General features: G+C 47.1%; 1 protein-coding gene across 2 annotated transcripts in view; it reads right to left on the reverse strand.

Annotated features, from left to right (window-relative positions):
* Window positions 1-15,949, reverse strand: part of RNGTT (RNA guanylyltransferase and 5'-phosphatase) — a 229,558-nt gene extending 213,609 nt beyond the window's left edge. For both annotated transcript variants that reach the window (XM_029047073.1, XM_029047074.1), the window contains exons 1-7: window positions 15,886-15,949; window positions 12,508-12,617; window positions 11,018-11,121; window positions 10,837-10,925; window positions 6,665-6,740; window positions 3,789-4,029; window positions 797-906 (exon numbers count right to left, since the gene is read on the reverse strand). In XM_029047073.1, coding sequence (XP_028902906.1) covers window positions 797-906; window positions 3,789-4,029; window positions 6,665-6,740; window positions 10,837-10,925; window positions 11,018-11,121; window positions 12,508-12,617; window positions 15,886-15,949 — 794 coding nt within the window. The remainder of the gene's footprint in view (window positions 1-796; window positions 907-3,788; window positions 4,030-6,664; window positions 6,741-10,836; window positions 10,926-11,017; window positions 11,122-12,507; window positions 12,618-15,885) is intronic.
* Window positions 15,950-23,092: the final 7,143 nt, after the last annotated feature.

The following is a 23,092-nucleotide window of genomic DNA, read 5'->3' on the forward strand; positions in this document are numbered from 1 at the left end:
AGGCGGCAGAGTAGGTCTGTTAACATCTTTTGCTTCAGGGGACCAGGGGGGGAAAAGGAAAACCCTGGTAATATCCAATATTAGAAAGCCAGTTTGGTGTAATTCAAGCAAGGCCAGCATATAACTTTTCAAACTAGGCCTAGAAGTAATAAAAAAAGTGTACCGGTCAAGACTGAGGTACATTGGTGGACCACAGTACCATACATATAACTGAAGCTATTAGTCCCTCATTTTCATGATATTTGTTATGGGCATACTATGTTGTAAGCACTCCTCTAAGCGGTGTAGTAGATGCAAGTTAATCAGGCTGGATACAGTCCCTCTCTCACACAGAACTCACAGTTTAAGAAAGAAAATGTTTTAAGAAAATTAATTCTCACTGATCCACCAGATATTCACACAGTAATCCAAGGGAAACTTTTGCTTAATTCTTAACAGTGAACAATCCTGTTTCTTCCAAGGCCATGATAATTCCTTTAACAGCTTTGATGATCATCAGATCATGCTCAGCTGCCACAATGTTTTCTTAAACAAACCTTTCTTTAACATTGGTTTTGCAGGCTACTTCTTTCGAATGCATGGGGTAAAAGAGAAAGCTTTAAAGTATGAGATTACTGTAACGTATACACCAGCATCAAGGAGGGCTGAACCTGTTGTTGGGCAGGGGTTGTCCCTATCTGTTGCCGAATTGTACATTCCAAGCGCTCAGTACAGTGCTCTGCACATAGTAAGCGCTCAGTAAGTACGATTGAATGAATGAATGAACAAGGAAAAAGTTCTTTAAAAGGTTCGTTACCCTTCCCAGCCACAGAACTGATGACATTTTTGTTGTATCTCTCCTAACTTAGGTTGAGTTGTTACTTGGGTTACACCTTTAACAGACACACCTTCCAAGAAAATGGCACCCTATGAATAAAAACACAAGAAAAACGTGCAGTTAGAATACGACCCGCAGAGTCATACAGTTAGAAAAGAGTTAGGTTCAATTCTCTGCCTCTGAGCAGGGTTGTATTTAGCCCATTCCAGAAGACAGCAGTTCATCTTTCCTTACAAATCTCACAAGGACTCTCTCTGAGTCACAACCAAGAGAAAATTCCTGGGGAATTTACCCCCAATACCTCACATTCTCTATATATGTATTAAAATATACACATAAACTTCATTTATATATTCAATTCAGGTGCTCAAAGTGTCTTTTAGACATTAAACAAAAACCTACCTTTACAAAATTGAAAAGTGGGTGGGGATAGTTCTTTGGTGGGAAGAATACTGTGGTCCTGTTTCATGCAAGGCCAAATTATACCAAAACACAGAATACCGCACTCTATAGCAATCAAAAAGCACTTCAGAATTCCAGTTACCTACTTGAATGTATAACATCCAGTCACATTTATTGAGTGCTTATTGTACACAGAACACTGTATTAAGTGCTTGGGAGAATACAATATAACAATATAACAGACAAATTCCCTGCCGCCGCCGACATCCAATGCACCTTAGAAAATAACTGTATGACATTATCTTAAACCAGCTTTATCTCCTACTATTTCTATTAAATAAGGCATATGGTAAGATGATTTACAACACAACTAGAGACGTATACCTAATTATAATTTTGAAAAACTTGAAAACAAGCTAGGGTTTGGTGTTTCTCCCAAACATTCATAGCTTCTCGGCTCAAGAAGAACATATTTGATGAATTCGATCAATGATAACGCCAGGGCACTCTCCTCACACCCAGCAGATTTTCCACATTCGGTTATATATCTTAATGAAAATATGTTTACTTGCTCCCAAAGGTAATTACCGTGAAGTGGCGTTCATAAATTAAAATGATAAATAAAATCCAGAGACATCATGGCCTTTTCTGTTCCTGTTTTCAGTTGTGCCACTCGAACATACACAGACTTTTATTGGAAAGAAATGAACAGAGGCACAGGAAACAGCCTTTGTAAAGGTAGCATGCACTGATTATACCCAAAACATCTGCTACCATTCTTCAATTGCTACCAGCTTCCTGATCAGTAATCAAATGTTTCCATTTCAGTGTCAATTATAGCAAACACAGGGAAACCGTAGCATTGTGCTCAAGTGCTTTATAGGCATATCCACCCTAACATTAGCATTTTTACTCTAACAAATAATGATTATTTTACATCGACTCTCCAGAACAGGCAATGCCATTTTGGGTACCTTACTTGCCCAGCTCATAAATAATGTGCTTGTAAGAGGAGACAAAAGAAAGCTCTTGGAAGATTTTCTCCAGGTAAATATTAAGTGTTACATGGAAACCACCTAACTGTGGGAGATTAACGCCTGCAAACAGACCTCATGTGGAAGCAAGATCCTTGCACTTAAAATGTTGCGATAGGAGGTAAGAGAGATCCTTGGCTGAAACAAATAGGACACGGGCTAAATGACCAACCCTGGGCCACTAATTACTCCAGGAATTATGTGCCTGAGCAGCTAGAGTCTATCATGGATTGAACTCATTAACCATATTCAGTCCATAAATAAGACAATCGTGAAGGGCATCGCCCTTGTCTAATGAGAGACTGTGAAAGAAAGGAAAACGTTATTGTCACTGGAGCACTCTTCCAAAAACAGGCAGGAGGGAAAAGAATAAAAGGGAAAAATGAAATCTAAATTAGAGAGGCCACTGAAACTCAGGGTGATTTATTATTGATAAATAATAAAAACGAACATAAACAAAACTAACAATCAAAAAGTTTCTTCAACCAGATGTTTTCCCCAAATATAAATCTTCTAGTTAACCACCAACCCCAATTAAAGTGCCTGTCTGCACTGAAGTAGTTCAAACCATTACAATATTGATATTAAGCCCCTAGTAGCGAGGCATCCAGAACAGCCAAGAATTTCAAAAAACAACGACCATTGCACGTGACTTCATTTGGAAACTAAGCATCCGGCTAGTTTACCCTACAGAACAGTGATGGTGAATGGAGGCCAAATAACTGCCATGAGATCTCCACCACTTTCCACGAGTCCGGCATATTCCAGTGCTTACGCTGCCACTTCCGACAGAAGCCTGCCCGGACAAAGCCGAGCCCCAGAAGTCAAGAGTCTATATTGACCCGAAACCCAGCCCGTTCCGGCCGATTTCATCTGGGGTTGAAAGAAGCAGACGTCGGTGTGAGACGCGGCATCCGTGCCCAGTTGTCTCTGTGGGATCCGGGGATTTCTGTGGAAGCCAAACGCTTCCGGGATGATGAGGGGCAAAGCAACGTTCGGTCTAGACGTTACCAGAAACTACAGTCGTCCTCCGGCCCAAGCCCTGGGCCTACACACTTCCTCACGAAAGTTAACGATAAAGATAGCCGCCTGTCACAGAGGTTGCTGACCGCGTGAACCTGGCTACCTGTCAGTGGCTGGTAGCCCTGAACCAGTGGACCCCAGAATGAGCCACGACTGAGGACGGCGGCTGCCCATGTTGGAAGGGAGGGTCACAAGCAACGAGAGTGAGCTTCAAAATCCACCACAGCTAATTAACACAAAACAAAAATATAAGCTCGGCGATACCCAGGAACCTCAGAAGCACAGAATAATTTTAAATCTCAATTTAAACTGCTCGGGATTTATTTTTTTTAGTATCAAAACCAGGCAACACATCTCATTTCCACGAGCCTCGGTCTTTTCTTGGGAGAGGACAAAAAGTGGAATAGTCAAGGTACCGCAGATCAGAACATTAATGTTCAGAGAACAGTGGTCCGACTTCAGACTTAAACAAGTCCTAGCTAAAAAATAAGACAAAAACACCCCAGCTTTACCAGTTTTAGGCGCTCTTTTCTCCTTTTGCCAAAAGAAGAACTAGACCCAGGCTCTGATTCCTTTTTTCCATCATCATCTTCATCCTCATCTTCATCTTCTTCAAAGCACCAATCTGGCAACACAGGTGGGGGAGGTGCCTCCTCAACATCCCCATAACGACGAAAAAGTTCTTTCAAATAATCACCCTTGTAGATTCCCGGTGGTCTGGCTTGGGCAAAGGTAGCTACTGCTGCTTCAATACTGGAAAGAAAAAGGGGAATACACATCATTTCTTGGCTGCTATGAAATAATTCACAACGGAGTAATTACCTGGGAGGTTTTAGGGGAAAACTTAACTATTTACATCAGAGAAACACGTACACAAAATCAGTGGTGTGACTCAATATGGATCAGGGTTTTATCATCAACTCTCTTGCCCTTATTCCTTGGACTGAAGTTTTACTCCCCAGCTGCCTTGCATAGATTTGGTTCACTGCATCTTTTTAACTTTATTTCTAGTAATTACTTGTACAGGGCCAGTTTACCACTGAAAACTACGAGATCGGAAAAAATGAAGCTACAGTGAATGGGCTCACCCCAAATAAAATAGAACCAGGAACATCTAAATGAAAATGGGCTGAAAATAGATTAAGCCCCTAACCCAAAAAGTTTCCCAAAAAAAAACCACCCTCATGACAACAATATAATCAAGATTGCCAGGTACTCAAATACCCACTTAATGTATTTATATAGTCATCTGTAGAATATCAACTGACAAAGTAACTACACAGCTTGACAGAGAAGTATAAACCCCATCCTATGAGAAAAACAGGGCACCTTCATTTGCCCTGTGACAGAGAGCAAATGAATGTCAGCTACTCAAAAACAGTTGGGATTTGGACCCATTTAGTTTGAATGTCCACATCCACATTGGAAGGGTGGTCACAAGAGCTGCCTGGGCTTCCTGGATGCAAGTGCCCTTGATAAACCAGCTGTGGATTCTGTCACAAACATCAGCTGACACTTGGCAATGACTTTCGGGCCCAACTTTGAACTCCAGTCCCTCAAGTGTATTTTGATGATGACATACACAAATTCCAAGCCTTCTTCACAGAGTCAGTTCCCCTTCTCTGCGATTGGATATTCCTTGGGAATACCAGTCAGGATTTCTTCCAAATGACAGTAGAAGTCATCAGATTTCTAAAGCCGAGAGTCCCCATCTTGCTGGTAGTGAGGAAGAACCCTCTATTTTGGGGTTCTCACTTGACATCCCCCCACAAATGCAGAAGCCCTTTTGGGACTGGGCATTTCAGAAGACTCAGGGAGGGCAAGAGGTGCCTGAGGTCGGGGAAGTAATTCCTCAGAGAGCCACCCTGGCATTCCTGGGGTGACAGCATTCAAATCAGCTCAGCCAAGGCTGGGGACACAGGGAGCATTCAGTCTCCATATGCCCCTTCCCACCGCCCCAGTCAGCCTCCTCTGGTCACCCAGTAGTGTGCCATATTCCATGCCCCCGATAGCCTGTAATATGACAGTAAGGGGGTGAGGACTTCCACCTCCGAAAAGGAATCCTAGCTCAGAGTGAGGCTTCACTCCCTCCACCTCCCATATCTGGAGATCGTGGGGAGGGAACATGCCCGCTAACTCTGTTGTTCAGTACTCTCCCAAGCACTTAGTACAGTGCTCTGCACAGAATAAGCACTCAAATACCATTGTTGATGATGATGAGAGAGGAAGAAAGTGGTGAGACTGTGGGGTTCCTGATCAGGAGAGTTCTGGTAAGACTGAAGGAATAACACGGCCGAAGGTCACTGCCGGGGTGGGAGGGAGACCTGACCAAATCACCCCAATGAGTGCCCAGGTATTCAGGGAAACAGCTGGGGCTGATATAAAGGTCTCCAGGGTAAAGACAGAGAATGAGGGAGCAGCTTTGGACTGGACCAGAATGGGCCTCTTATCTTGCCACCTGAGCCAAAGATCGTTTGACTTTTCTGATCTACCTTGGAGGAGATTCTCATTTGCTCAGCAGGGAACAACAATGTTTCTTTCCTCAACAGTTTCAGGCAGCCAGAGAGTTCCTTTTAAAAATAATATCCAAATTCTGTTTGGCTGTTTCTTTGGAAAGGTGAAGGATGTTTATCTTTTCTTGTCAAACTAGGTTACGTCAATTTTATCTCCCACTGGCCACATAAACGACCAGAGAGTAAGTTAACTATAAAGTAATCATCAACTGCAAAAGGAGTCTTAGTCCCACCTCCTAAATTTTTTTAATTGCAAAAAACTTCCAACAGTCTAAACTCCACATTCTATTTGGTTTTCAGGGGAATTATCCCATACCAGATGTAAATCTGCACTACGAACTGCTTTAGAAGAATTAAAAAATAAATGAAAGGAGCACAGAGAGTACAGCTTCAACCAAAAATTTTAGGAAGACCGTGACATCGGGTCAACTAGGAAACTGGCCCACCTAAAATCAGAACAGCTCCACTAATTTCAACAGAGAAACAGCACGGCCTGCTGGAAAGAGAACTGGCCTGGGAGTCAGGGAACCTGGGTTCTAATCCCAGCTCTGCCACTTGATTTCTGTGTCACCTTGAGCAAGTCACTTAACTTCTCTGTAATTCAATTTCCTCAACCGTAAAATGGGGATTAAATACCTGTTCTTCTTCCTACTCAGAATGTGAGCCGAGAGGGAGAGGGGCTGTGTCCGACTTGATTAAGTTAGAACAGTGCTTGAACCGTAGTAAGTGCTTAACAAATACCATAATAACCAATTAGTCACTGCTGGGCCAAACGCTAAGAATATTAATATGATAAATAATGACACAAAAGACTGGAAAAACATTTCCAATTACTGAACACGTCTTCTTTATTAAAAATTTTAGAAAAGAATTACCTCCAATCCATCTTCTCGACCAAAAAGGCACAAATAAGAAAACCGGTTCGATTGAAACCATGGGTACAGTGAACACCTAGAAAACAAAAGCAACACTGTTTAACAATCATATATCACTTTAGAAGCCCTATCTCCCAAATTAAAATGTAATGTGGAAATCAGCTTTTAAAGATGTAAAGCAAATGCTTACTTGCAATTATTAGTTTGTTCCATCTGAGAATTACTAACGACATTCCTTCCAACAAGACGTTAAATGAGCTATAGAGTTGAAATTTATACTCATGACCGGGAAGGGGTGTTGATTATTCGGAAAGGAGTCGCATAGAGACTTTCAAGAGACAGGTCTTCCAAAAGTGAGACGACACCACTTGGTGCTCACTTCCTTCAATTGCAGACAAGAAGCCGGGGTCAGAAGTGACAAGAACTTGTCTGACACTGAAGAAGCACAGGGTTGGTGATATTTTCAAGGTGAACAGAACAGTGTGGGGAAAGGCTCTGAAGGTGGGAGTCATTTTTAGGGTGGGAGGATAGAGTAAATGGGTGTTTTAGGAAAAGGTTACAAGAAAGGTGAGGAGCTTGAGAGGGCAGGATATTTAGGATGGGCTGAAGGAGAAATGGTGGAAGGGATAGATTTTTAGAGCAGGGAAAAATTGTTTTAGGGGACTAAAGCTGATAGGGACTGAGCAAGGGGGGGATACTTTTAAGAGAGAGATTTTTCAGAAAGAGGAAACAGGACAGATAGAACCTATGGGGAAGAGAATAGGTTTGGGGGTCCTGAGTTCTAATCCTGTCTCCATCCAGAAGGCATGGTGGGCTAATGAAAATACCAAAGGTTCCAGTTCTGATAACTGCCCTGCTGGGAGGCCTCAGGCAAGTCACTTAATCACTGAGTATCTCGGTTTCCTCATCTGCAGAACTGGAATAATACCTGCCTCTCCTTTCTTCACACAAATAGTGAGAGTTCACTGATGTGAAAAGGCTTTGGAAAAATAAATGACCTTTGTAAATTTAGGGATTGATTATTACTCAACCATACCCACATCCACTTTTGGCCAGAAATAAAACGCCTTCAAAGAGCCAATAACATCACTAGTGTACCTCCTGGCAGAAATTTACCACTGTTTAGGGCAGCAGAGAACAAACAGAAAAAAATGGTCCCTGGCTTTGTGGAACCCTTAAGTGAACTACAGGCAAATACATACAAAGTACCCACATTAATTAGGTTACAGTCCAATGTTTTTCTTGCCCGGAGAGAGGCTCTCAAAAATATAAGATTAGGCCACCCATTTTACACCATTATCATTTCAAGGGAATGTCAAAGATTCTCCCCAAAGCTATTATTTCAACTTCGCAATATCCTCTTCAAATATTAAAAAAACTAAAAGATTCACTATCTTTTTTAGAAAGAAAAACAGCTTATCAAATTAAGTCTTAAATATTGGTCCAATTGTCAGTTAAAAAACCCCCACACTAAGTGCTCCACCTCTCTTTGCTAGGAGGCTAGTTCCATCTAGTGGCAAGTAAATCACACAGTTCACAAGCAATTTAAAAGATGGCCGCAATTTCACATCCCTTTGAAAGAAATCGGCTATTTTATTCAAATGTATCTTCATTTACCAGATCATTTGTTATTTGTTAACCACAAGAAAAATACTGGTATACTTCCAGCAATCTGAATTTCAAACAACGGTACTTATTGAGCGCTTACTGTGTGCAGAGCACTGTACTAAGTGCTTGGGAAAGTACATCAGAGTGGAGTATCATCCCGGACACTGAGAAAGAGTTATTTTTCTCACGTATGTGGGGGAAAGAATTTCATCCCAGTGCTTTCTCAAGTAATTCCCCATACGAGGCTACCCACGCTTCCATCCAATTACAGATTCACAACCACACATACGGATGCTCTTCCACCTACTGACAGAATGGGTAGGTTGGAGTCTTGAGACCTCAGGCTGGACCACACAGAGGGTAACGCACACGAAGACAAAGACCCAAGGATTCGGGCACAAAAAGGGGAGATGATAGGGCAACAGAAGAGGAAAGACCAGAAGGAGAGCATCGGAGGGCGAAAGGAGAAGCAAACAGAAAAACTGGAAAGAACAAGGAGAAATACCCATAGCAGGGTTATTTCTAACATCCCTAACTTTACTTTCTAAAACTTACCCCCAGGCTCACTCTCCTCGAAGGTTGGGGTTTCTCCCCCCAAAGTTTCAATTGCCTGACAGTGATGGCCCCAAACTCCCACAGAACTAGCGTCCCTGGCCGAGGCTTCACTTTCCAGTGGATTTCAGCTTCCCTAGCCTTTCTCCTGGCCAAAATAGCCCCTCAGAGCCACTGGAAGGCCGAGGGAACCAACAGGGTCGCCAAGGCCCTAAAACCTTCCGGTTTTTCCCTTCCAGGAATCAGCAAGAATTGGGGAATCTCCTCAAAACACACAGTGTGGCCGAGTGGAAAGAGCACCGAGGGCCAGAGGACCTGCTTTTAAACCCAGGCCTGCTACTTACCTACTGGATGATCTTGGGCAAGTCGCTTCACTTCTCTGGGCCTCGGGTCCCTTCCCCCTCAAGACCGTAAGTTTGTTGTGGGCAGGGAATGCGTCTGTTATACTGTACTCTCCCGAGCGCTTAGTATAGTGCTCTGCCCGCAGTCAACGTTCAATAAATACGACGGATTGACTGATTTTCAGACGCAAGGGTGAAACGGCTGCCGATCCGCGGGATCGCTCTTCCCCGGGAGGGAGACTTGCTCCCGGTGGGAGCCTAGATTCTAGATTCCAACACGGAGGCCTCACCCCCCAATAGCCAGGCCCAAGGATCGTTCGGTCCCAACTTCACCTTAAAATGGCTGCAGGGCGGTTGGGGCGGACAGTCTTCCACAAGAAAGAAGGATGGGGCGGACACTATTTCCACATCTTTACAATGTCAGTCGATCGATCCACAGCGGTGTGTGCAGGGCACTGTGTTAAGCGCTTAAGAGACTACGTTCGAGTTGGTAGACGCGATCCCCGCCTATGAGGATCTTTCAGTCTCCCGGGGAGACATTCAACCCGATTACAGACAGGAGAAACAGGAGCTTACAAGGATGTGAGCAGAACATAAGAAGAGCTGTCACGACTTGGAGCAGCGATGGACCCGAAGACTATTCCTTCCTGGCATTAAGGTACCTTACTGAATTGCAATTTTTGTTGAGGCTGCCCTGATGTCTTTTTCTGACAAGTTCAGTCCTTCCCCTCAACTCTGGGCCGTGTTGGCCTGGGTCAGTGCATGAATTCATGTCCCTGAATTTCTCTCCAGCCGCCTAGTACGGGGCTTAGCCCGTTGAAAATTCTTCTTAATCAGTGTCTTTTTCTTCCGTTAAATCACGCTAAATTTTTATACTGGATGGTAAATGTTTCAAGGTGATAAAATGAAAATCGTAAAAGATGAACCGCGTTAACTAGTGCATAAAATACTATTTGTCAATAGCAGGAAGAAGGTTCAGTTCACTGAAGTGCAACATCAATAATGCATTTAACCCCATTTTATGGAATTTTTAAAACCAAGCAGAAAAAAAGTTTCTTCTTCCAGCTCACACAAATGTTTTCGACTGATACTACTTTGAATTCCTTTAAGTAAAGCTGAAGTTCAAGCAATACCAAAACACAGCCTTCATTTTGGGACTTTTGCTCCAGGAGAACTAATTTATATCTGGAATTTTTTTTTTTTTTTTTTTTTTGCGCCATTTTTAAGGTCCAGTTCACTGTCTACGAGTTTAACAAAAAGTCTCCGATTAAAGTTAAGTTTACTGCAAGCCAAAAGTGAACTTTTTCTTTGGGCCAAATAATTAACATGCATTCAAAGGGCAGAGTGAGATTCATTTGAAATCATGTTTAATCTTACATCAAATGCTTACAATTTATACACAGTTGTACATGCACGTAAAATCCACGATCCACTGGAAATTAAGATGGAATTCATCATTAATACCATAATGTGGACAGTGATGTGAAAATCATGTGTGCCAAATAATCCAGGGCCTGCCTCTAAGCCGATTAAGATATTGTGAAAATGACAGGTGTTTATTTACAGGGGAATAGTGTCAAGTCCACTCTATATAATGGTTCGAAAGAGGGTACAAAAGGAACAGGACCATCCGATATGAGAGTGCGAGGAAAGAGTTACTGTCAAACCTACCTATAAGTTCAGGAGGGTTCTTCTCATTAAAACGTTCACACAGACGGATGAAAGTATCCGTGTTCTCGGCCGTGGGGCACTCGCCATGCCTACGAGTTACACGGAAAAGAACAATTTCAAGAGGGGAGCAATCATAAGTTGTAGTTAAAGACTTTTCAATTAAAACAAACACTGGGTTTACCCTTTACACTGAAGCTTTATGTACTTGATCCCTTCTTTTTCTATGTCATGCCGGTCATAGAACCGAGTAGTGTTTGTCAGGTCCACCAGTAAGCCCATTTTCACCTGCAAAAATGAAAACGATGAATAGTCTTCATCATCCCCGGTGCCAACAGAATTGTACTTCCTAAGCGCTCAATACATACAAATGAATGAACAGCATTTACTGAGTGACTATCGTGCGCAGAGCACTATCCTAAGCCATGGGAGCATTACAGAAGTAAAAGACAGGCTCGTGTTAACTACCTTGCCACACTCCCAGGTAGTTTTTCCACTCTCCCTCACCCGCTTCTGTAGCAACCCTGTTCCCCGGGGCCTACCTAACCGGAGAATTAGAGTACATTTTTCAAAAACAAATATATATTCTAGATATAACCAAATGCCCAGTAATCGTTCACACTGCTTCAGCTATATAATCATCTAACTACTGTAATATTATCAAGAAAATCACTTAGCAAGACTAGGAAAACACATTTTCCAAAAATATATATATATATATAAAGTTGCTTTTTCAGCACGCCTATTTGCAGTGGGTCCCAAGAAAAGCGTTAAAACCGCTAAAACCAGTTTTAAAGCAACGGCCATTTGATTTTCAATTAAAATTAGGAAGCAAAAGGAGTTCGGGTGGAGCTAACTGCCAAGTCCCAGGATGGCAGGGGGAGGAAGGGAGGAATGGAGAGGGGAGAGAAAACACCACCACAACGGAGCAAAGCACTAGGTCAGGGAGGCTGGGAAACACCACTAAATTGGCAGTGCCAGGGGCAGCGGAGTGGGCCAGAGAACATCTGGTGAACCTCCACATATCACAGATGAAGCAACACTTTTCTGGCAAGCCAGAGAGAGGAGGCCAAACACCACCCAGTCCATTTATTTATATGGCGCCAGGAATGCTACAATAAACAATACGTGGGATGTCCTGCCCCTTGTCAGTTTCCCTAAAAGTAACCACTCTGTCCATCTTCTAGAGCAACTCTTCAATGGTACTTATCTGTTCCATTTTTAAGGCAAACACGGCTATTTTGAGGCAAAGGCTAACCGTACTGCGGCAAAAAAATCCGATTTGTACATTCCAAGCGCTTAGGACAGTGCCCTGCCCAGAATAATAATAATAATAATAATAATGTTGGTATTTGTTAAGCGCTTACTATGTGCAGAGCACTGTTCTAAGCGCTGGGGGAGATACGGGGTCATCAGGTCGTCCCACGTGAGGCTCACAGTCAATCCCCATTTTACAGATGAGGTCACTGAGGCACCGAGAAGTGAAGTGACTTGCCCACAGTCACACAGCTGACGAGTGGCAGAGCCGGGAGTCGAACCCAGGACCTCTGACTCCCAAGCCCAGGCAGGCTCTTTCCACTTAGCCACACTGCTTCCCTAGCAGCGCTCAATAAATACTGCTGAATGAAAAAATAAGCTGCACAACATCTGCCTCAAAGATGATTCCTTCCTTACCTTTAGGCTCTTCAAGTAATTGGACAGCATGCTGGGATGGAACCGATTCTCCTCGGCAACTTGACTGTCATATCTTGGTCCTAGCATGGTCTTCAGAGGTAAAAACTTTCCTAAAATGAAATTAAAACCAAGGGATTAATTTCAATTCCTGGGCATGAAACATCTCTGCGGTAACCAGGGCACGTGTTTAGCGGTCACTAAAGTGTAGCAGTCACGCCAATTCCCTAATTCGCCTGATAAGAAGTTTTGGAGATGAATGACGCATCCGATTCGGCAGAAAATCACCTCCACAGTTCCTCAGAGCACGTTTTTCAAGAACAAATACATATTCCCGATACCAGCCCCGTAAGCGTTCACTCTGCTTCAGCTATATAATCATCAGACTACCGTAATACTATAAAGAAAATCATTTAGCAAGATGAGAAAAAAAAAAGTTTCCTGAAAAAGCAAAATATAAAGCCGCTTTTTCGGCACTCCTATTTACAGGGGGCTCCCAGGAGAGGTGTTAAAACCATTAAAACCAGTTTGGAAGCCACGGCCACTTTAAAAGCAGTTCCTCAATATTGCAAATCATAATAAACCCCTAAGAACTTCACCGTGCCGTGATTTTTTGAAACCCAAACGGGTTGGGATACCCATCAGGAATGGAAAAATTCTATAATAAATGGATCGCGCGCACAGGAAGGTTTGGTTTCTGGTTTGGCCCATCCCCGTAGCTTCAATATCCAGAACGGTGCTCAGGGGCCCCTAAATTGAACCCAGGGTCACCCCATCCTTGCTGGGAATCTTTTTGCTGATCCCTTAATATCTGGCAAGGCAGGAGTGGAAGAGAGAGAAGATTTCAATTCCTCAGTTTCAGGAATCTCACACCCCCGAAGTGACGGTTCGCCCTCCTGAACCGGTCGGAGCTTCGAGAAGTCTTTTTAATAATAATCATGGGGGTATTTAAGCGCTTCCTAGGTGCCGAGCACTGTTCTAAGCGCTGGGGAGACACAGGGTCATCAGGTGGTCCCTCGTGGGGCCCCCGGCCTTCATCCCCATTTGACAGATGAGGTCACTGAGGCCCCGAGAAGTGAAGTGACTTGCCCCCCAGTCACCCAGCTGACGAGGGGCCGCGTCGGGATTCGAACCCATGACCTCTGACTCCAAAGCCCGGCCTCTTTCCACTGAGCCATGCTACTACGCGCAGAGCGCCGGACTAAGCGCTTGGAATGGACAACTCGGCGACAGATAGAGACGGTCCCTGCCTATTGACGGGCGCACAGTCTAGTCGATAAATGCTACTATTTGTTAAGCGCTTCCTATGTGCAGAGCGCTGGACTAAGCGCTTGGAATGGACAAATCGGCGACAGATACGGTCCCTGCCCAACAATAATAATAATGTTGGTGTTTGTTAAGCGCTTACTGTGTGCACTGTTCTAAGCGCCGGGGTAAACACGGGGGAAGCAGGTTGTCCCACGTGGGGCGCCCGGTCTTCATCCCCATTTTCCAGATGAGGTCCCTGAGGCCCAGGGAAGTGAAGTGACTTGCCCCCGGTCACCCGGCTGACAGGTGGCCGAGCCGGGATTCGAACCCATGACCTCCGCCTCCAAAGCCGGGGCTCTTGCCACTGAGCCACGTCTACCTTGTAATAATAATAATAATGTTGGTGTTTGTTAAGCGCTTACTATGTGCAGAGCACTGTTCTAAGCGCTGGGGGAGACACGGGGGTATCAGGTTGTCCCACGTGGGGCTCACAGTCTTAATCCCCATTTTACAGATGAGGTAACTGAGGCCCAGAGAAGTGAAGTGACTTGCCCACAGTCACACAGCTGACAAGTGGCAGAGCTGGGATTCGAACTCATGACCTCTGACTCCAAAGCCCATGCTCTTTCCACTGAGCCACGCTGCTTCTCTTATCGACCCCAGCGCTTAGCGCGGGGCTCTGCATGCGGGCAGGCGCTCGAGACACACGAGTGGGCGAATGGTCTCTGCTGGCAAGTCGCTCGTTCCAAGCGCTCAGTCCGGTGCTCTGCCCGTAGTAGGCGCTCAGTAAGTAGGAATGAATGCAAATGCATGCAAATACGAATGAATGAATGAATGCACAGGTGCATATACATGCAAATACGAATGAACGCACGCAGGGTCTCTGTTGCCGAACGGTAAAGTTCGAAGCGCTCGGTGCAGCGCTCTGCCCCTAGAGAGGCAGCGTGGCTCAGTGGCAAGAGCCCGGGCTTGGGAGTCGGGGGGGGGGGGGGGCATGGGTTCGAATCCCTGCTCCGCCACCTGCCAGCTGGGTGACTGTGGGCGAGTCACTTCACTTCTCTGGGCCTCAGTTCCCTCCTCTCTCAAACGGGGATGAAGATGGGGGGCCTCGGGGGGGGGCCACCTCATTCCCCTGTCTCTCCCCCAGCACTTAGAACAGTGTTCTGCACCTAGTAAGTGCTTAGCAAATACCAACATCATTATTAGTCTTCTTCTCTGGGCCTCAGTGACCTCATCTGGAAAATGGGGCTGAAGACGGTGAGCCTCACGTGAGACCACCTGATGACCCTGGATCTCCCCCAGCGCTTAGCGCAGTGCTCGGACAGGGTGAGCACCTAAATACCAACAGTATTATTACTCTCTGTGCCTCGGTTCCTTCATCTGTCAAATGGGGCCGAAGACTGGGAGCCTCCCGTGGGACCACCCGATGACCCTGGATCTCCCCCGGCGCTTAGCACGGTGCTCTGCACGGAGTAAACGCTTAACAAATGCCAATATCATTATTATTATCTCCCCCAGTGCTTAGAGCAGTGCTGTGCACGGAGTAAACGCTTAACAACTACCAACATCATTATTCTTCTTCTTTTCTGGGCCTCAGTGACCTCATCTGTCAAATGGGGACGAAGCCTGGGAGCCTCCCGAGGGACCACCCGATGACCCTGGATCTCCCCCGGCGCTTAGCACGGTGCTCTGCACGGAGTAAACGCTTAACAAATACCAACATCATTATTCTTCTTCTCTGGGCCTCAGTGACTTCATCTGCAAAATGGGGATGGAGCCTGGGAGCCTCCCGTGGGACCCCCTGATGACCCTGGCTCTCCCCAGCGCTTAGAACAGTGCTCTGCGCCTAGGAAGCGCTTAACCCATCCCAACATTAGTATTCACTCCTCTGGGCCTCAGTGACCTCCTCTGCCAAATGGGGCTGAAGCCCGGGAGCCCCACGGGGGACCCCCTGATGACCCTGGGTCTCCCCCAGCGCTCAGAGCGGTGCTCGGCACCTAGTGAGCGCTTAGCCAAGGGGAAGGGAGGCCTGCGCTCCCTAAACCCCAGTGAGTGAACGGAGGCGGGCGGTTGGGCTCCGCCCCCGCCCCCCCCCCGCCCCGGCTCAGCGCTTCGCACAGCGTCCCGGCCCACCTGCTACGGGCTGGCCCCTCCGCGGGCAGTTGAGCCACCGCGGCGGGATCCTGTTGTGCGCCATGTCCTGCCGCTCCTCCCGCCGCCGCCGCCCTCCTCCCCGGACGCCCGCGCTTTCATTGAGCTCGGCCCGCGCCCCGGCCTCCCGCCGGGCGCCCACAAGGCCCCGCGCCCCCGCTTCCGCTTCCGGGGTCACCGGGTCGCGGCGGGGAGGCGGGCCCTGATTGGACCGCGGCGCGCGCGTCATGGCGGGGGGCGGGGGGCGGAGGGGGTCACGTGGTCACTGGGGAGGGGAGGAGGGCCCTGATTGGACGGGAGGGAGCGCGCGTCCTCGCCGGGGGGCGGGGTCGGTTGGGTCACGTGGCCACGGGGAGGGGGGAGGAGGGCCCTGATTGGACCGCGGGGCGCGCGTCCTCGCCGGGGGGCGGAGGCGGAGGGGGTCACGTGGTCACAGGGGAGGGGGAGGAGGGCCCTGATTGGACCAGGGGCGCGCGTCCTCGCCGGGGGGCGGGGTCGGTTGGGTCACGTGGCCACGGGGAGGGGGGAGGAGGGCCCTGATTGGACCGCGGGGCGCGCGTCCTCGCCGGGGGGCGGAGGCGGAGGGGGTCACGTGGTCACAGGGGAGGGGGAGGAGGGCCCTGATTGGACGGGAGGGAGCGCGCGTCCTCGCCGGGGGGCGGGGTCGGTTGGGGTCACGTGGCCACGGGGAGGGGGAGGAGGGCCCTGATTGGACGGGAAGGGGCGCGCGTCCTCGCCGGGGGGCGGGGTCGGTTGGGGTCACGTGGCCACGGGGAGGGGGAGGAGGGCCCTGATTGGACGGGAGGGGGCGCGCGTCATCGCCGGGGGGCGGGGCCGGGGGAGGATGGGGCGCCTCGCACATAGTCATCATCATCATAATCATGTTGGTATTTGTTAAGCGCTTAATAATAATAATAACAATAATAATGTTATTTGTTAAGCGCTTACTCTGTGCAGAGCACTGTTCTAAGCACTGGGGTGGATCCAGGGTCATCAGGTGGTCCCACATGAGACTCCCAGGCTTCATCCCCATTTGACAGATGAGGGAACTGAGGCCCCGACAAGTGAAGTGCTTACTGTGTGCTGAGCACTGCTCCAGGCGCTGGGGGAGATCCAGGGTCATCAGGTGGGCCCACGTGAGGCTCCCAGGCTTCATCCCCATTTGACAGATGAGGTCACTGAGGCCCAGAGAACAATAATAATAATAATGTTGGTATTAGTTAAGCGCTTCCTAGGTGCAGAACACTGTTCTAAGCGCTGGGGTAGACACGGGGTCATCAGGTGGTCCCACGGGAGGCTCCCAGGCTTCATCCCCATTTGACAGATGAGGTCACTGAGGCCCAGAGAATAATAATGCTAATATTGGTATTTGTTAAGCGCTTACTAGGTGCAGGGCGCTGTTCTAAGCATTGGGGGAGATCCAGGGTCATCAGGTGGTCCCCCGTGAGGCTCCCAGGCTTCATCCCCATTTGACAGAGGAGGGAACTGAGGCCCCGGAGAAGTGAAATGACTGGCCCACAGTCACACAGCCGACAGGTGGAAGAACCGGGATTCGAACCCATGATCTCGGGCTCCCCAGCCCGGGCTCTTGCCACTGAGCCACGCTGCTTCCCAGAGTAAGCACTTAACAAAGGCCAACATTATTATTATTATCGTTATTACTTGACTTCTCTGGAGCCTCAGTGACCTCCTCTGTAAAATGGGGATGAAGACGACTGTGAGTCCCACGTGGGACAACCTCATTCCCTCGTAACCACCCCAGCGCTCAGAACAGTGCTTTGCACCTAGTTAGCCCTTAACACATGCCATCATCATTACTACTAGTATGGTTATTACTTCACCTCTCTGGGGCCTCAGTTATCTCATCTGTAAAATGGGGATGAAGACTCTCAGACCCACGTGGAACAAACTCATTCCCTCGTATCTACCCCAGCGCTTAGAACAGCGCTTTGCACATATAGCGTGGCTCAGCGGGAAGAGCCCGGGCTTGGGAGTCAGAGGTCATGGGTTCGAAGCGCGGCTCGGCCACGTGTCAGCTGGGTGACTGGGGGCAAGTCACTTCACTTCTCTGGGCCTCAGTGACCTCATCTGTCAAATGGGGACAAAGACTGTGAGCCCCCCGTGGGACCACCTGATGACCCTGGATCTCCCCCAGCGCTTAGAACAGCGCTCTGCACGTAGTAAGCGCTTAACAAATACCAACATAGTAAGCGCTTAACAAATGTCCTCATTATTATTATTATCATTATTAACTTCTCCGGGCCTCAGTGACCTCATCTGTCAAATGGGGACAAAGACTGTGAGCCTCCCGTGGGACCACCTGATGACCCTGGATCTCCCCCAGCGCTTAGAGCAGCGCTCTGCACAGAGTAAGCGCTTAACAAATACCAACATAGTAAGCGCTTAACAAATGTCCTCACTATTATTATTATCATTATTAACTTCTCCGGGCCTCAGTGACCTCATCTGTCAAATGGGGACAAAGACTGTGAGCCTCCCGTGGGACCACCTGATGACCCTGGATCTCCCCCAGCGCTTAGAGCAGCGCTCTGCACAGAGTAAGCGCTGCTTAACAAATACCAACATAGTAAACGCTGAACAAATGTCCTCATTATTATTATTATCATTATTAACTTCTCTGGGCCTCAGTGACCTCATCTGAAAATGGGGATGAAGCCTTGTGAGTCCCCACGTGGGATTCCCCGGGAACTACCCCAGCGCTTGGCACAGAGTAAGCACTGAACAAATGTCATTATGATTATTAATGATGCAGAGAAGCAGCATGGCTCAGTGGAAAGAGCGTGGGCTTTGGAGTGAGAGGTCATGAGTTCGAATCCCGGCTCTGCCGCTTGTCAGCTGTGTGACTGGGGGGCAAGTCACTTCACTTCTCTGGGCCTCAGTTCCCTCATCTGTCAAATGGGGACTAAGGCTGTGAGCCCCACGTGGGACAACCTGATTCCCCTATGTCTACCCCAGTGCTGTGCACATAGTAAGCGCTTAACAAATGTCATTATTATTATTAAAGGAAATAGTGGAGCCACTGTTTTCCTCCAGTCATTTCTCCGGAGCTGCAAAAGAGGCAACATTTAGACATTAGGTGGAGCCAAGAGACCAGCAGAGGAGGAGGGATGCGACGAGCTCCTGAAATTGTGGAAATTTGAGTCACGTTCTGGGCCCACGACATGCCACCTTTTCCAAAGGCAGAATTTGCCTGCAGGTTCCTTAGCCCTCAAATGATCCTTTTATTTCCCCCACCGATACCCGGGGACGGACATGGGGCCTCTTCCTAAATCAAAACCAGGGAGGGGGGTTACTAGAGGCTTTTTAATGAGCAGCGTTAAAAAATATATATATATATTGGTCTTTGTTAAGCGCTCACTCTGTGCAGAGCGCTGTTCTAAGCGCTGGGGGAGATCCAGGGTCATCAGGTCGTCCCACGTGGGGCTCACAGTTAATCCCCATTTTACAGAGGAGGGAACTGAGGCCCAGAGAAGTGAAGTGACTTACCCCCAGTCGCACAGCCGCCCAAGCGGCAGAGCCGGGATTCGAACCCAGGACCTCCGACTCCCAAGCCCGGGCTCTTTCCACTGAGCCACGCTGCTTCTAAAAAGAGAAGCGCCTTCTGTGTGCCCGCTGGAACTGTTCCCTAAAAAGGGCTATCGGAGATCAAGAGCATGGCTCAGTGGAAAGAGCCCGGGGCTTGGGAGTCGGAGGTCCTGGGTTCGAATCCCTGCTCGGCCACATGTCAGCTGTGTGACTTTGGGCAAGTCACTTCGCTTCTCGGTGCCTCAGTTCCCTCATCTGTAAAATGGGGATGAAGACGGTGAGCCCCACGTGGGACAACCTGATTCCCCTGTGTCTACCCCAGCGCTTAGAACAGTGCTCGGCACAGAGTAAGCGCTTAACAAATACCAACATTATTATTATTATTATCATTTAACGTAACCAGTGGGCACAAAAATAAAGAGACTTGGAGAGATAAAGAAGATTTCTGGCTTAGGGCAGCAACAGCCAATTTTTATTAGGCTCCTTATCTAAGGCCTGTCACATCGCCATATAATTTAATAATTTGATTTGGCATTTACAGCCAAGACTTTGGCAACCCTTTCCATACCCGTATTTGAAATGAGGCATGTTGACGCTGTGTAGACCATTCATTCATTCAAGAGTATTTATTGAGCGCTTCCTATGGGCGGAGCACTGTACTAAGCGCTTGGAATGGACAAATCGGCAACAGGTACCTAGACAGTCCCTGCCCATCGCCGGGCTTACAGTTTAATCGATTAACCGTTAACATTAACATAGTCTAACCATCGTCTGAATGAATCCCAAACCTCGAAATTGCTCTTTGATACCTCCGGGGGAGGAGGAAACGGGAAATTGGCCAACGTGGAACAGAAGGGAATTGTTCCCTGTGGTATGCAGTCACAACACAAAGATTTTCCTGAAGGGAGACCAGATATTCAGACTGAAACAGAGCAAGCTGGTGGCCTCAATAAATTCTTAAACATCTAGAAGAGAGGGGGAAAAGTGGTCTGTGGAAGTGGCCTGTGAATCTTGATTGCAACTCTGATTTGGGGGTTTTTTTGCAACGAGCTTCTGAGGGGAGGGAAATTTACCATCCAAGGACTGCATCCAAGTCTCCTAATAAGACTGGGGAGCAATCCGATCTGCTCTGAACTGTTAATAAAAATAAAAACCGGGCAAAATAAATCCCCCTTTGATGACATGGAAGGCAAGATTAGACTGTAAGCCCGTGATTAGACTGTAAGCCCGTCAAACGGCAGGGACCGTCTCTATCTGTTGCCGACTTGTTCATCCCAAGCGCTTGGTACAGTGCTCTGCACATAGTAAGCGCTCAATAAATACTATTGAATAAATACTATTGAATGAAAACTGCAAATATTTCTGGTTTCTGATCCGTACAGAGTTTTTGCAGAAGGATGTGCGGTTTGCCTCAAGGAATCGGTTAGTCTCCTTAGGGATGCAACTCAGTGTTAGAGCACAGGATTGGGTTTTCCTCCCCAACTCTGCCACTCACCTGCTGGGGGACCTTGGACAAATCACTTAATAACAATAATGTTGGTATTTGTTAAGCGCTTCCTAGGTGCAGAGCACTGTTCTAAGCGCTGGGGGAGATCCAGGGTCATCAGGTGGGTCCCACGGGAGGCTCACAGTCTTCGTCCCCATTTGACAGATGAGGTCACTGAGGCAGAGAGAAGTGCAGTGACTTGCCCACAGTCACACCGCTGACAAGTGGCAGAGCCGGGATTCAGTGAACATTTCTGTGCCTCCATCTCCTCATTTGTAAAACGGGGATTTACTAACTGTTCTTCCTCCTATTTAGACCTTGGGATAGGGACTGTGTCCGACCTGATTTCCCTGCATCTACCCCAGTGCTTAGTAAAGTGCTTGGCACAAAGTCAGCACTTAACAAATACCACTATTATTATTATTATTATTAATATTGGGTGGTTATTTATCCAGTTCTATACCAGACAGCCTGGTTCTCAACTGATGGGCCCCTCTTTCATTCATTCATTCATTCATTCAATAGTATTTGTTGAGCGCTTACTATGTGCAGAGCACTGGACTAAGCACTTGGAATGGACAAATGGGTAACAGATAGAGACGGTCCCTGCCCCTTGCCGGGCTTAGAGTCTAAGTAGAGATTCAGTTCCCAACATCTTTATATCCAGAATTTTTGTTTTCAGCCCCTCCCTCGGTCCCCGACGCCAGGTTCCACGGCTCGAGAATCAGCGCCCATGGTCAGAGGGACCTGACAGGGGAAAAATACGACGCTAAACCAAGTACGGACTGGGGAGGAGCATCAGAGTGTCCCAGATAAACCCAGATTTGAGTGAAATCCAGTGGACAGCTGCAAAATAGTGTGTCTTGATAGTATTTATGAAGTGCTTCTCTGTCCGGAGCACTATAAGCACTGGGAAAGAGTATACAGGTGGGAATTAGACATGGACCCTGTCCCTTGAGGGGCACAAGTGTATCTCAAGACCCAGATTTCACTTCTGGTTTATATTAACTCAAAATGGGAAACCCAGTGTGAAGCAATCCTTTCAGAGTGGATTTTCAAATCCTGGTTACAGTAGTCAAAGACCACGATTCTTGGGGAAAGGGCAGATAAATGTTGCCCCTTTCTGAACATTGGAATGTCTGAATCTTCAGTGTTTGTAGGCATTTAATTCACACGGCACCTGATTCCTTAACTGCCTGCTTCCTTCTTTCTCTGGCTCATTTTACATATGTTCAATAAATAGAGATTGTACTTTCCAAGCACTTAAGTACAGTGCTTTGCACACAGTAAGCCCTCAGTAAATTCGACTGGATGAATGAAGGAATGAAACCACAAGAATAAAACTGAGAAATGCACAAAAGAGGCACAGTCTTGGGGACTGTCTACTCTTCTGTCTCCCCCAGAGGCAACTCTTTCCTTTTAATAAGATCTAGATTTTTTTTTCCCGGAAAGCAACATTTTGTCCCTTACCAGAGCTTTTGTTTTCATACTATTGATTGACCTAGTCACCTAGAAACAATCCATTTTGAAGAGAACATAAGGTACTCTGGAGAAGATTCATTACTGATATGCATTTCCTATTTAGAGCTCTGTGACTCCCTAGCCAAGTCCTCCAGCTTGCTCCTCCTCCACTAGATTGCCAGAGTTAGATGTTGACATCTGTTTCCCAGAGTATCACTTGAAGATATCTGTTATGTAAATCTGATAAATACACCTGGATCTGAAGTGTTTCAAATCCTGTTTCACACAAAAGTATCCCCAGAATGTCATATATTATATCCTGACTGGAATTGCTCCTTTCGGGATTAAGTAGCCCTTCGGGAATAACCTAGACCGGGAGATGGAAGCCACCCCGCAGATCACAAGGACAAAAGAAAATTATCGCTGCTTCCCTCCAGAAATAATCTGCTAAATTTGACTTTTCCCCATCCATCTGCAAATCCACTAACGAGGTATAGGACTCTCTAAAATCACAAATCTATTAAGGACAGCCTTCCAACCCCCTTCCTAATATTTGGGAGGCAAAAATGGCATGTCTAAAAATTCAAGTGTGAATCCACCAAAATTGATGCCTCCAATTTTGTAACTAGATTTTGCAAACTAGACGTTACCCATTACATGAATGCTCTTCTTTTAAATATGCTAAAATTGTGTGGC

The sequence above is a fragment of the Ornithorhynchus anatinus genome, chromosome 19, assembly GCF_004115215.2.
Source record: "Ornithorhynchus anatinus isolate Pmale09 chromosome 19, mOrnAna1.pri.v4, whole genome shotgun sequence".
Lineage (NCBI taxonomy): Eukaryota > Metazoa > Chordata > Mammalia > Monotremata > Ornithorhynchidae > Ornithorhynchus > Ornithorhynchus anatinus.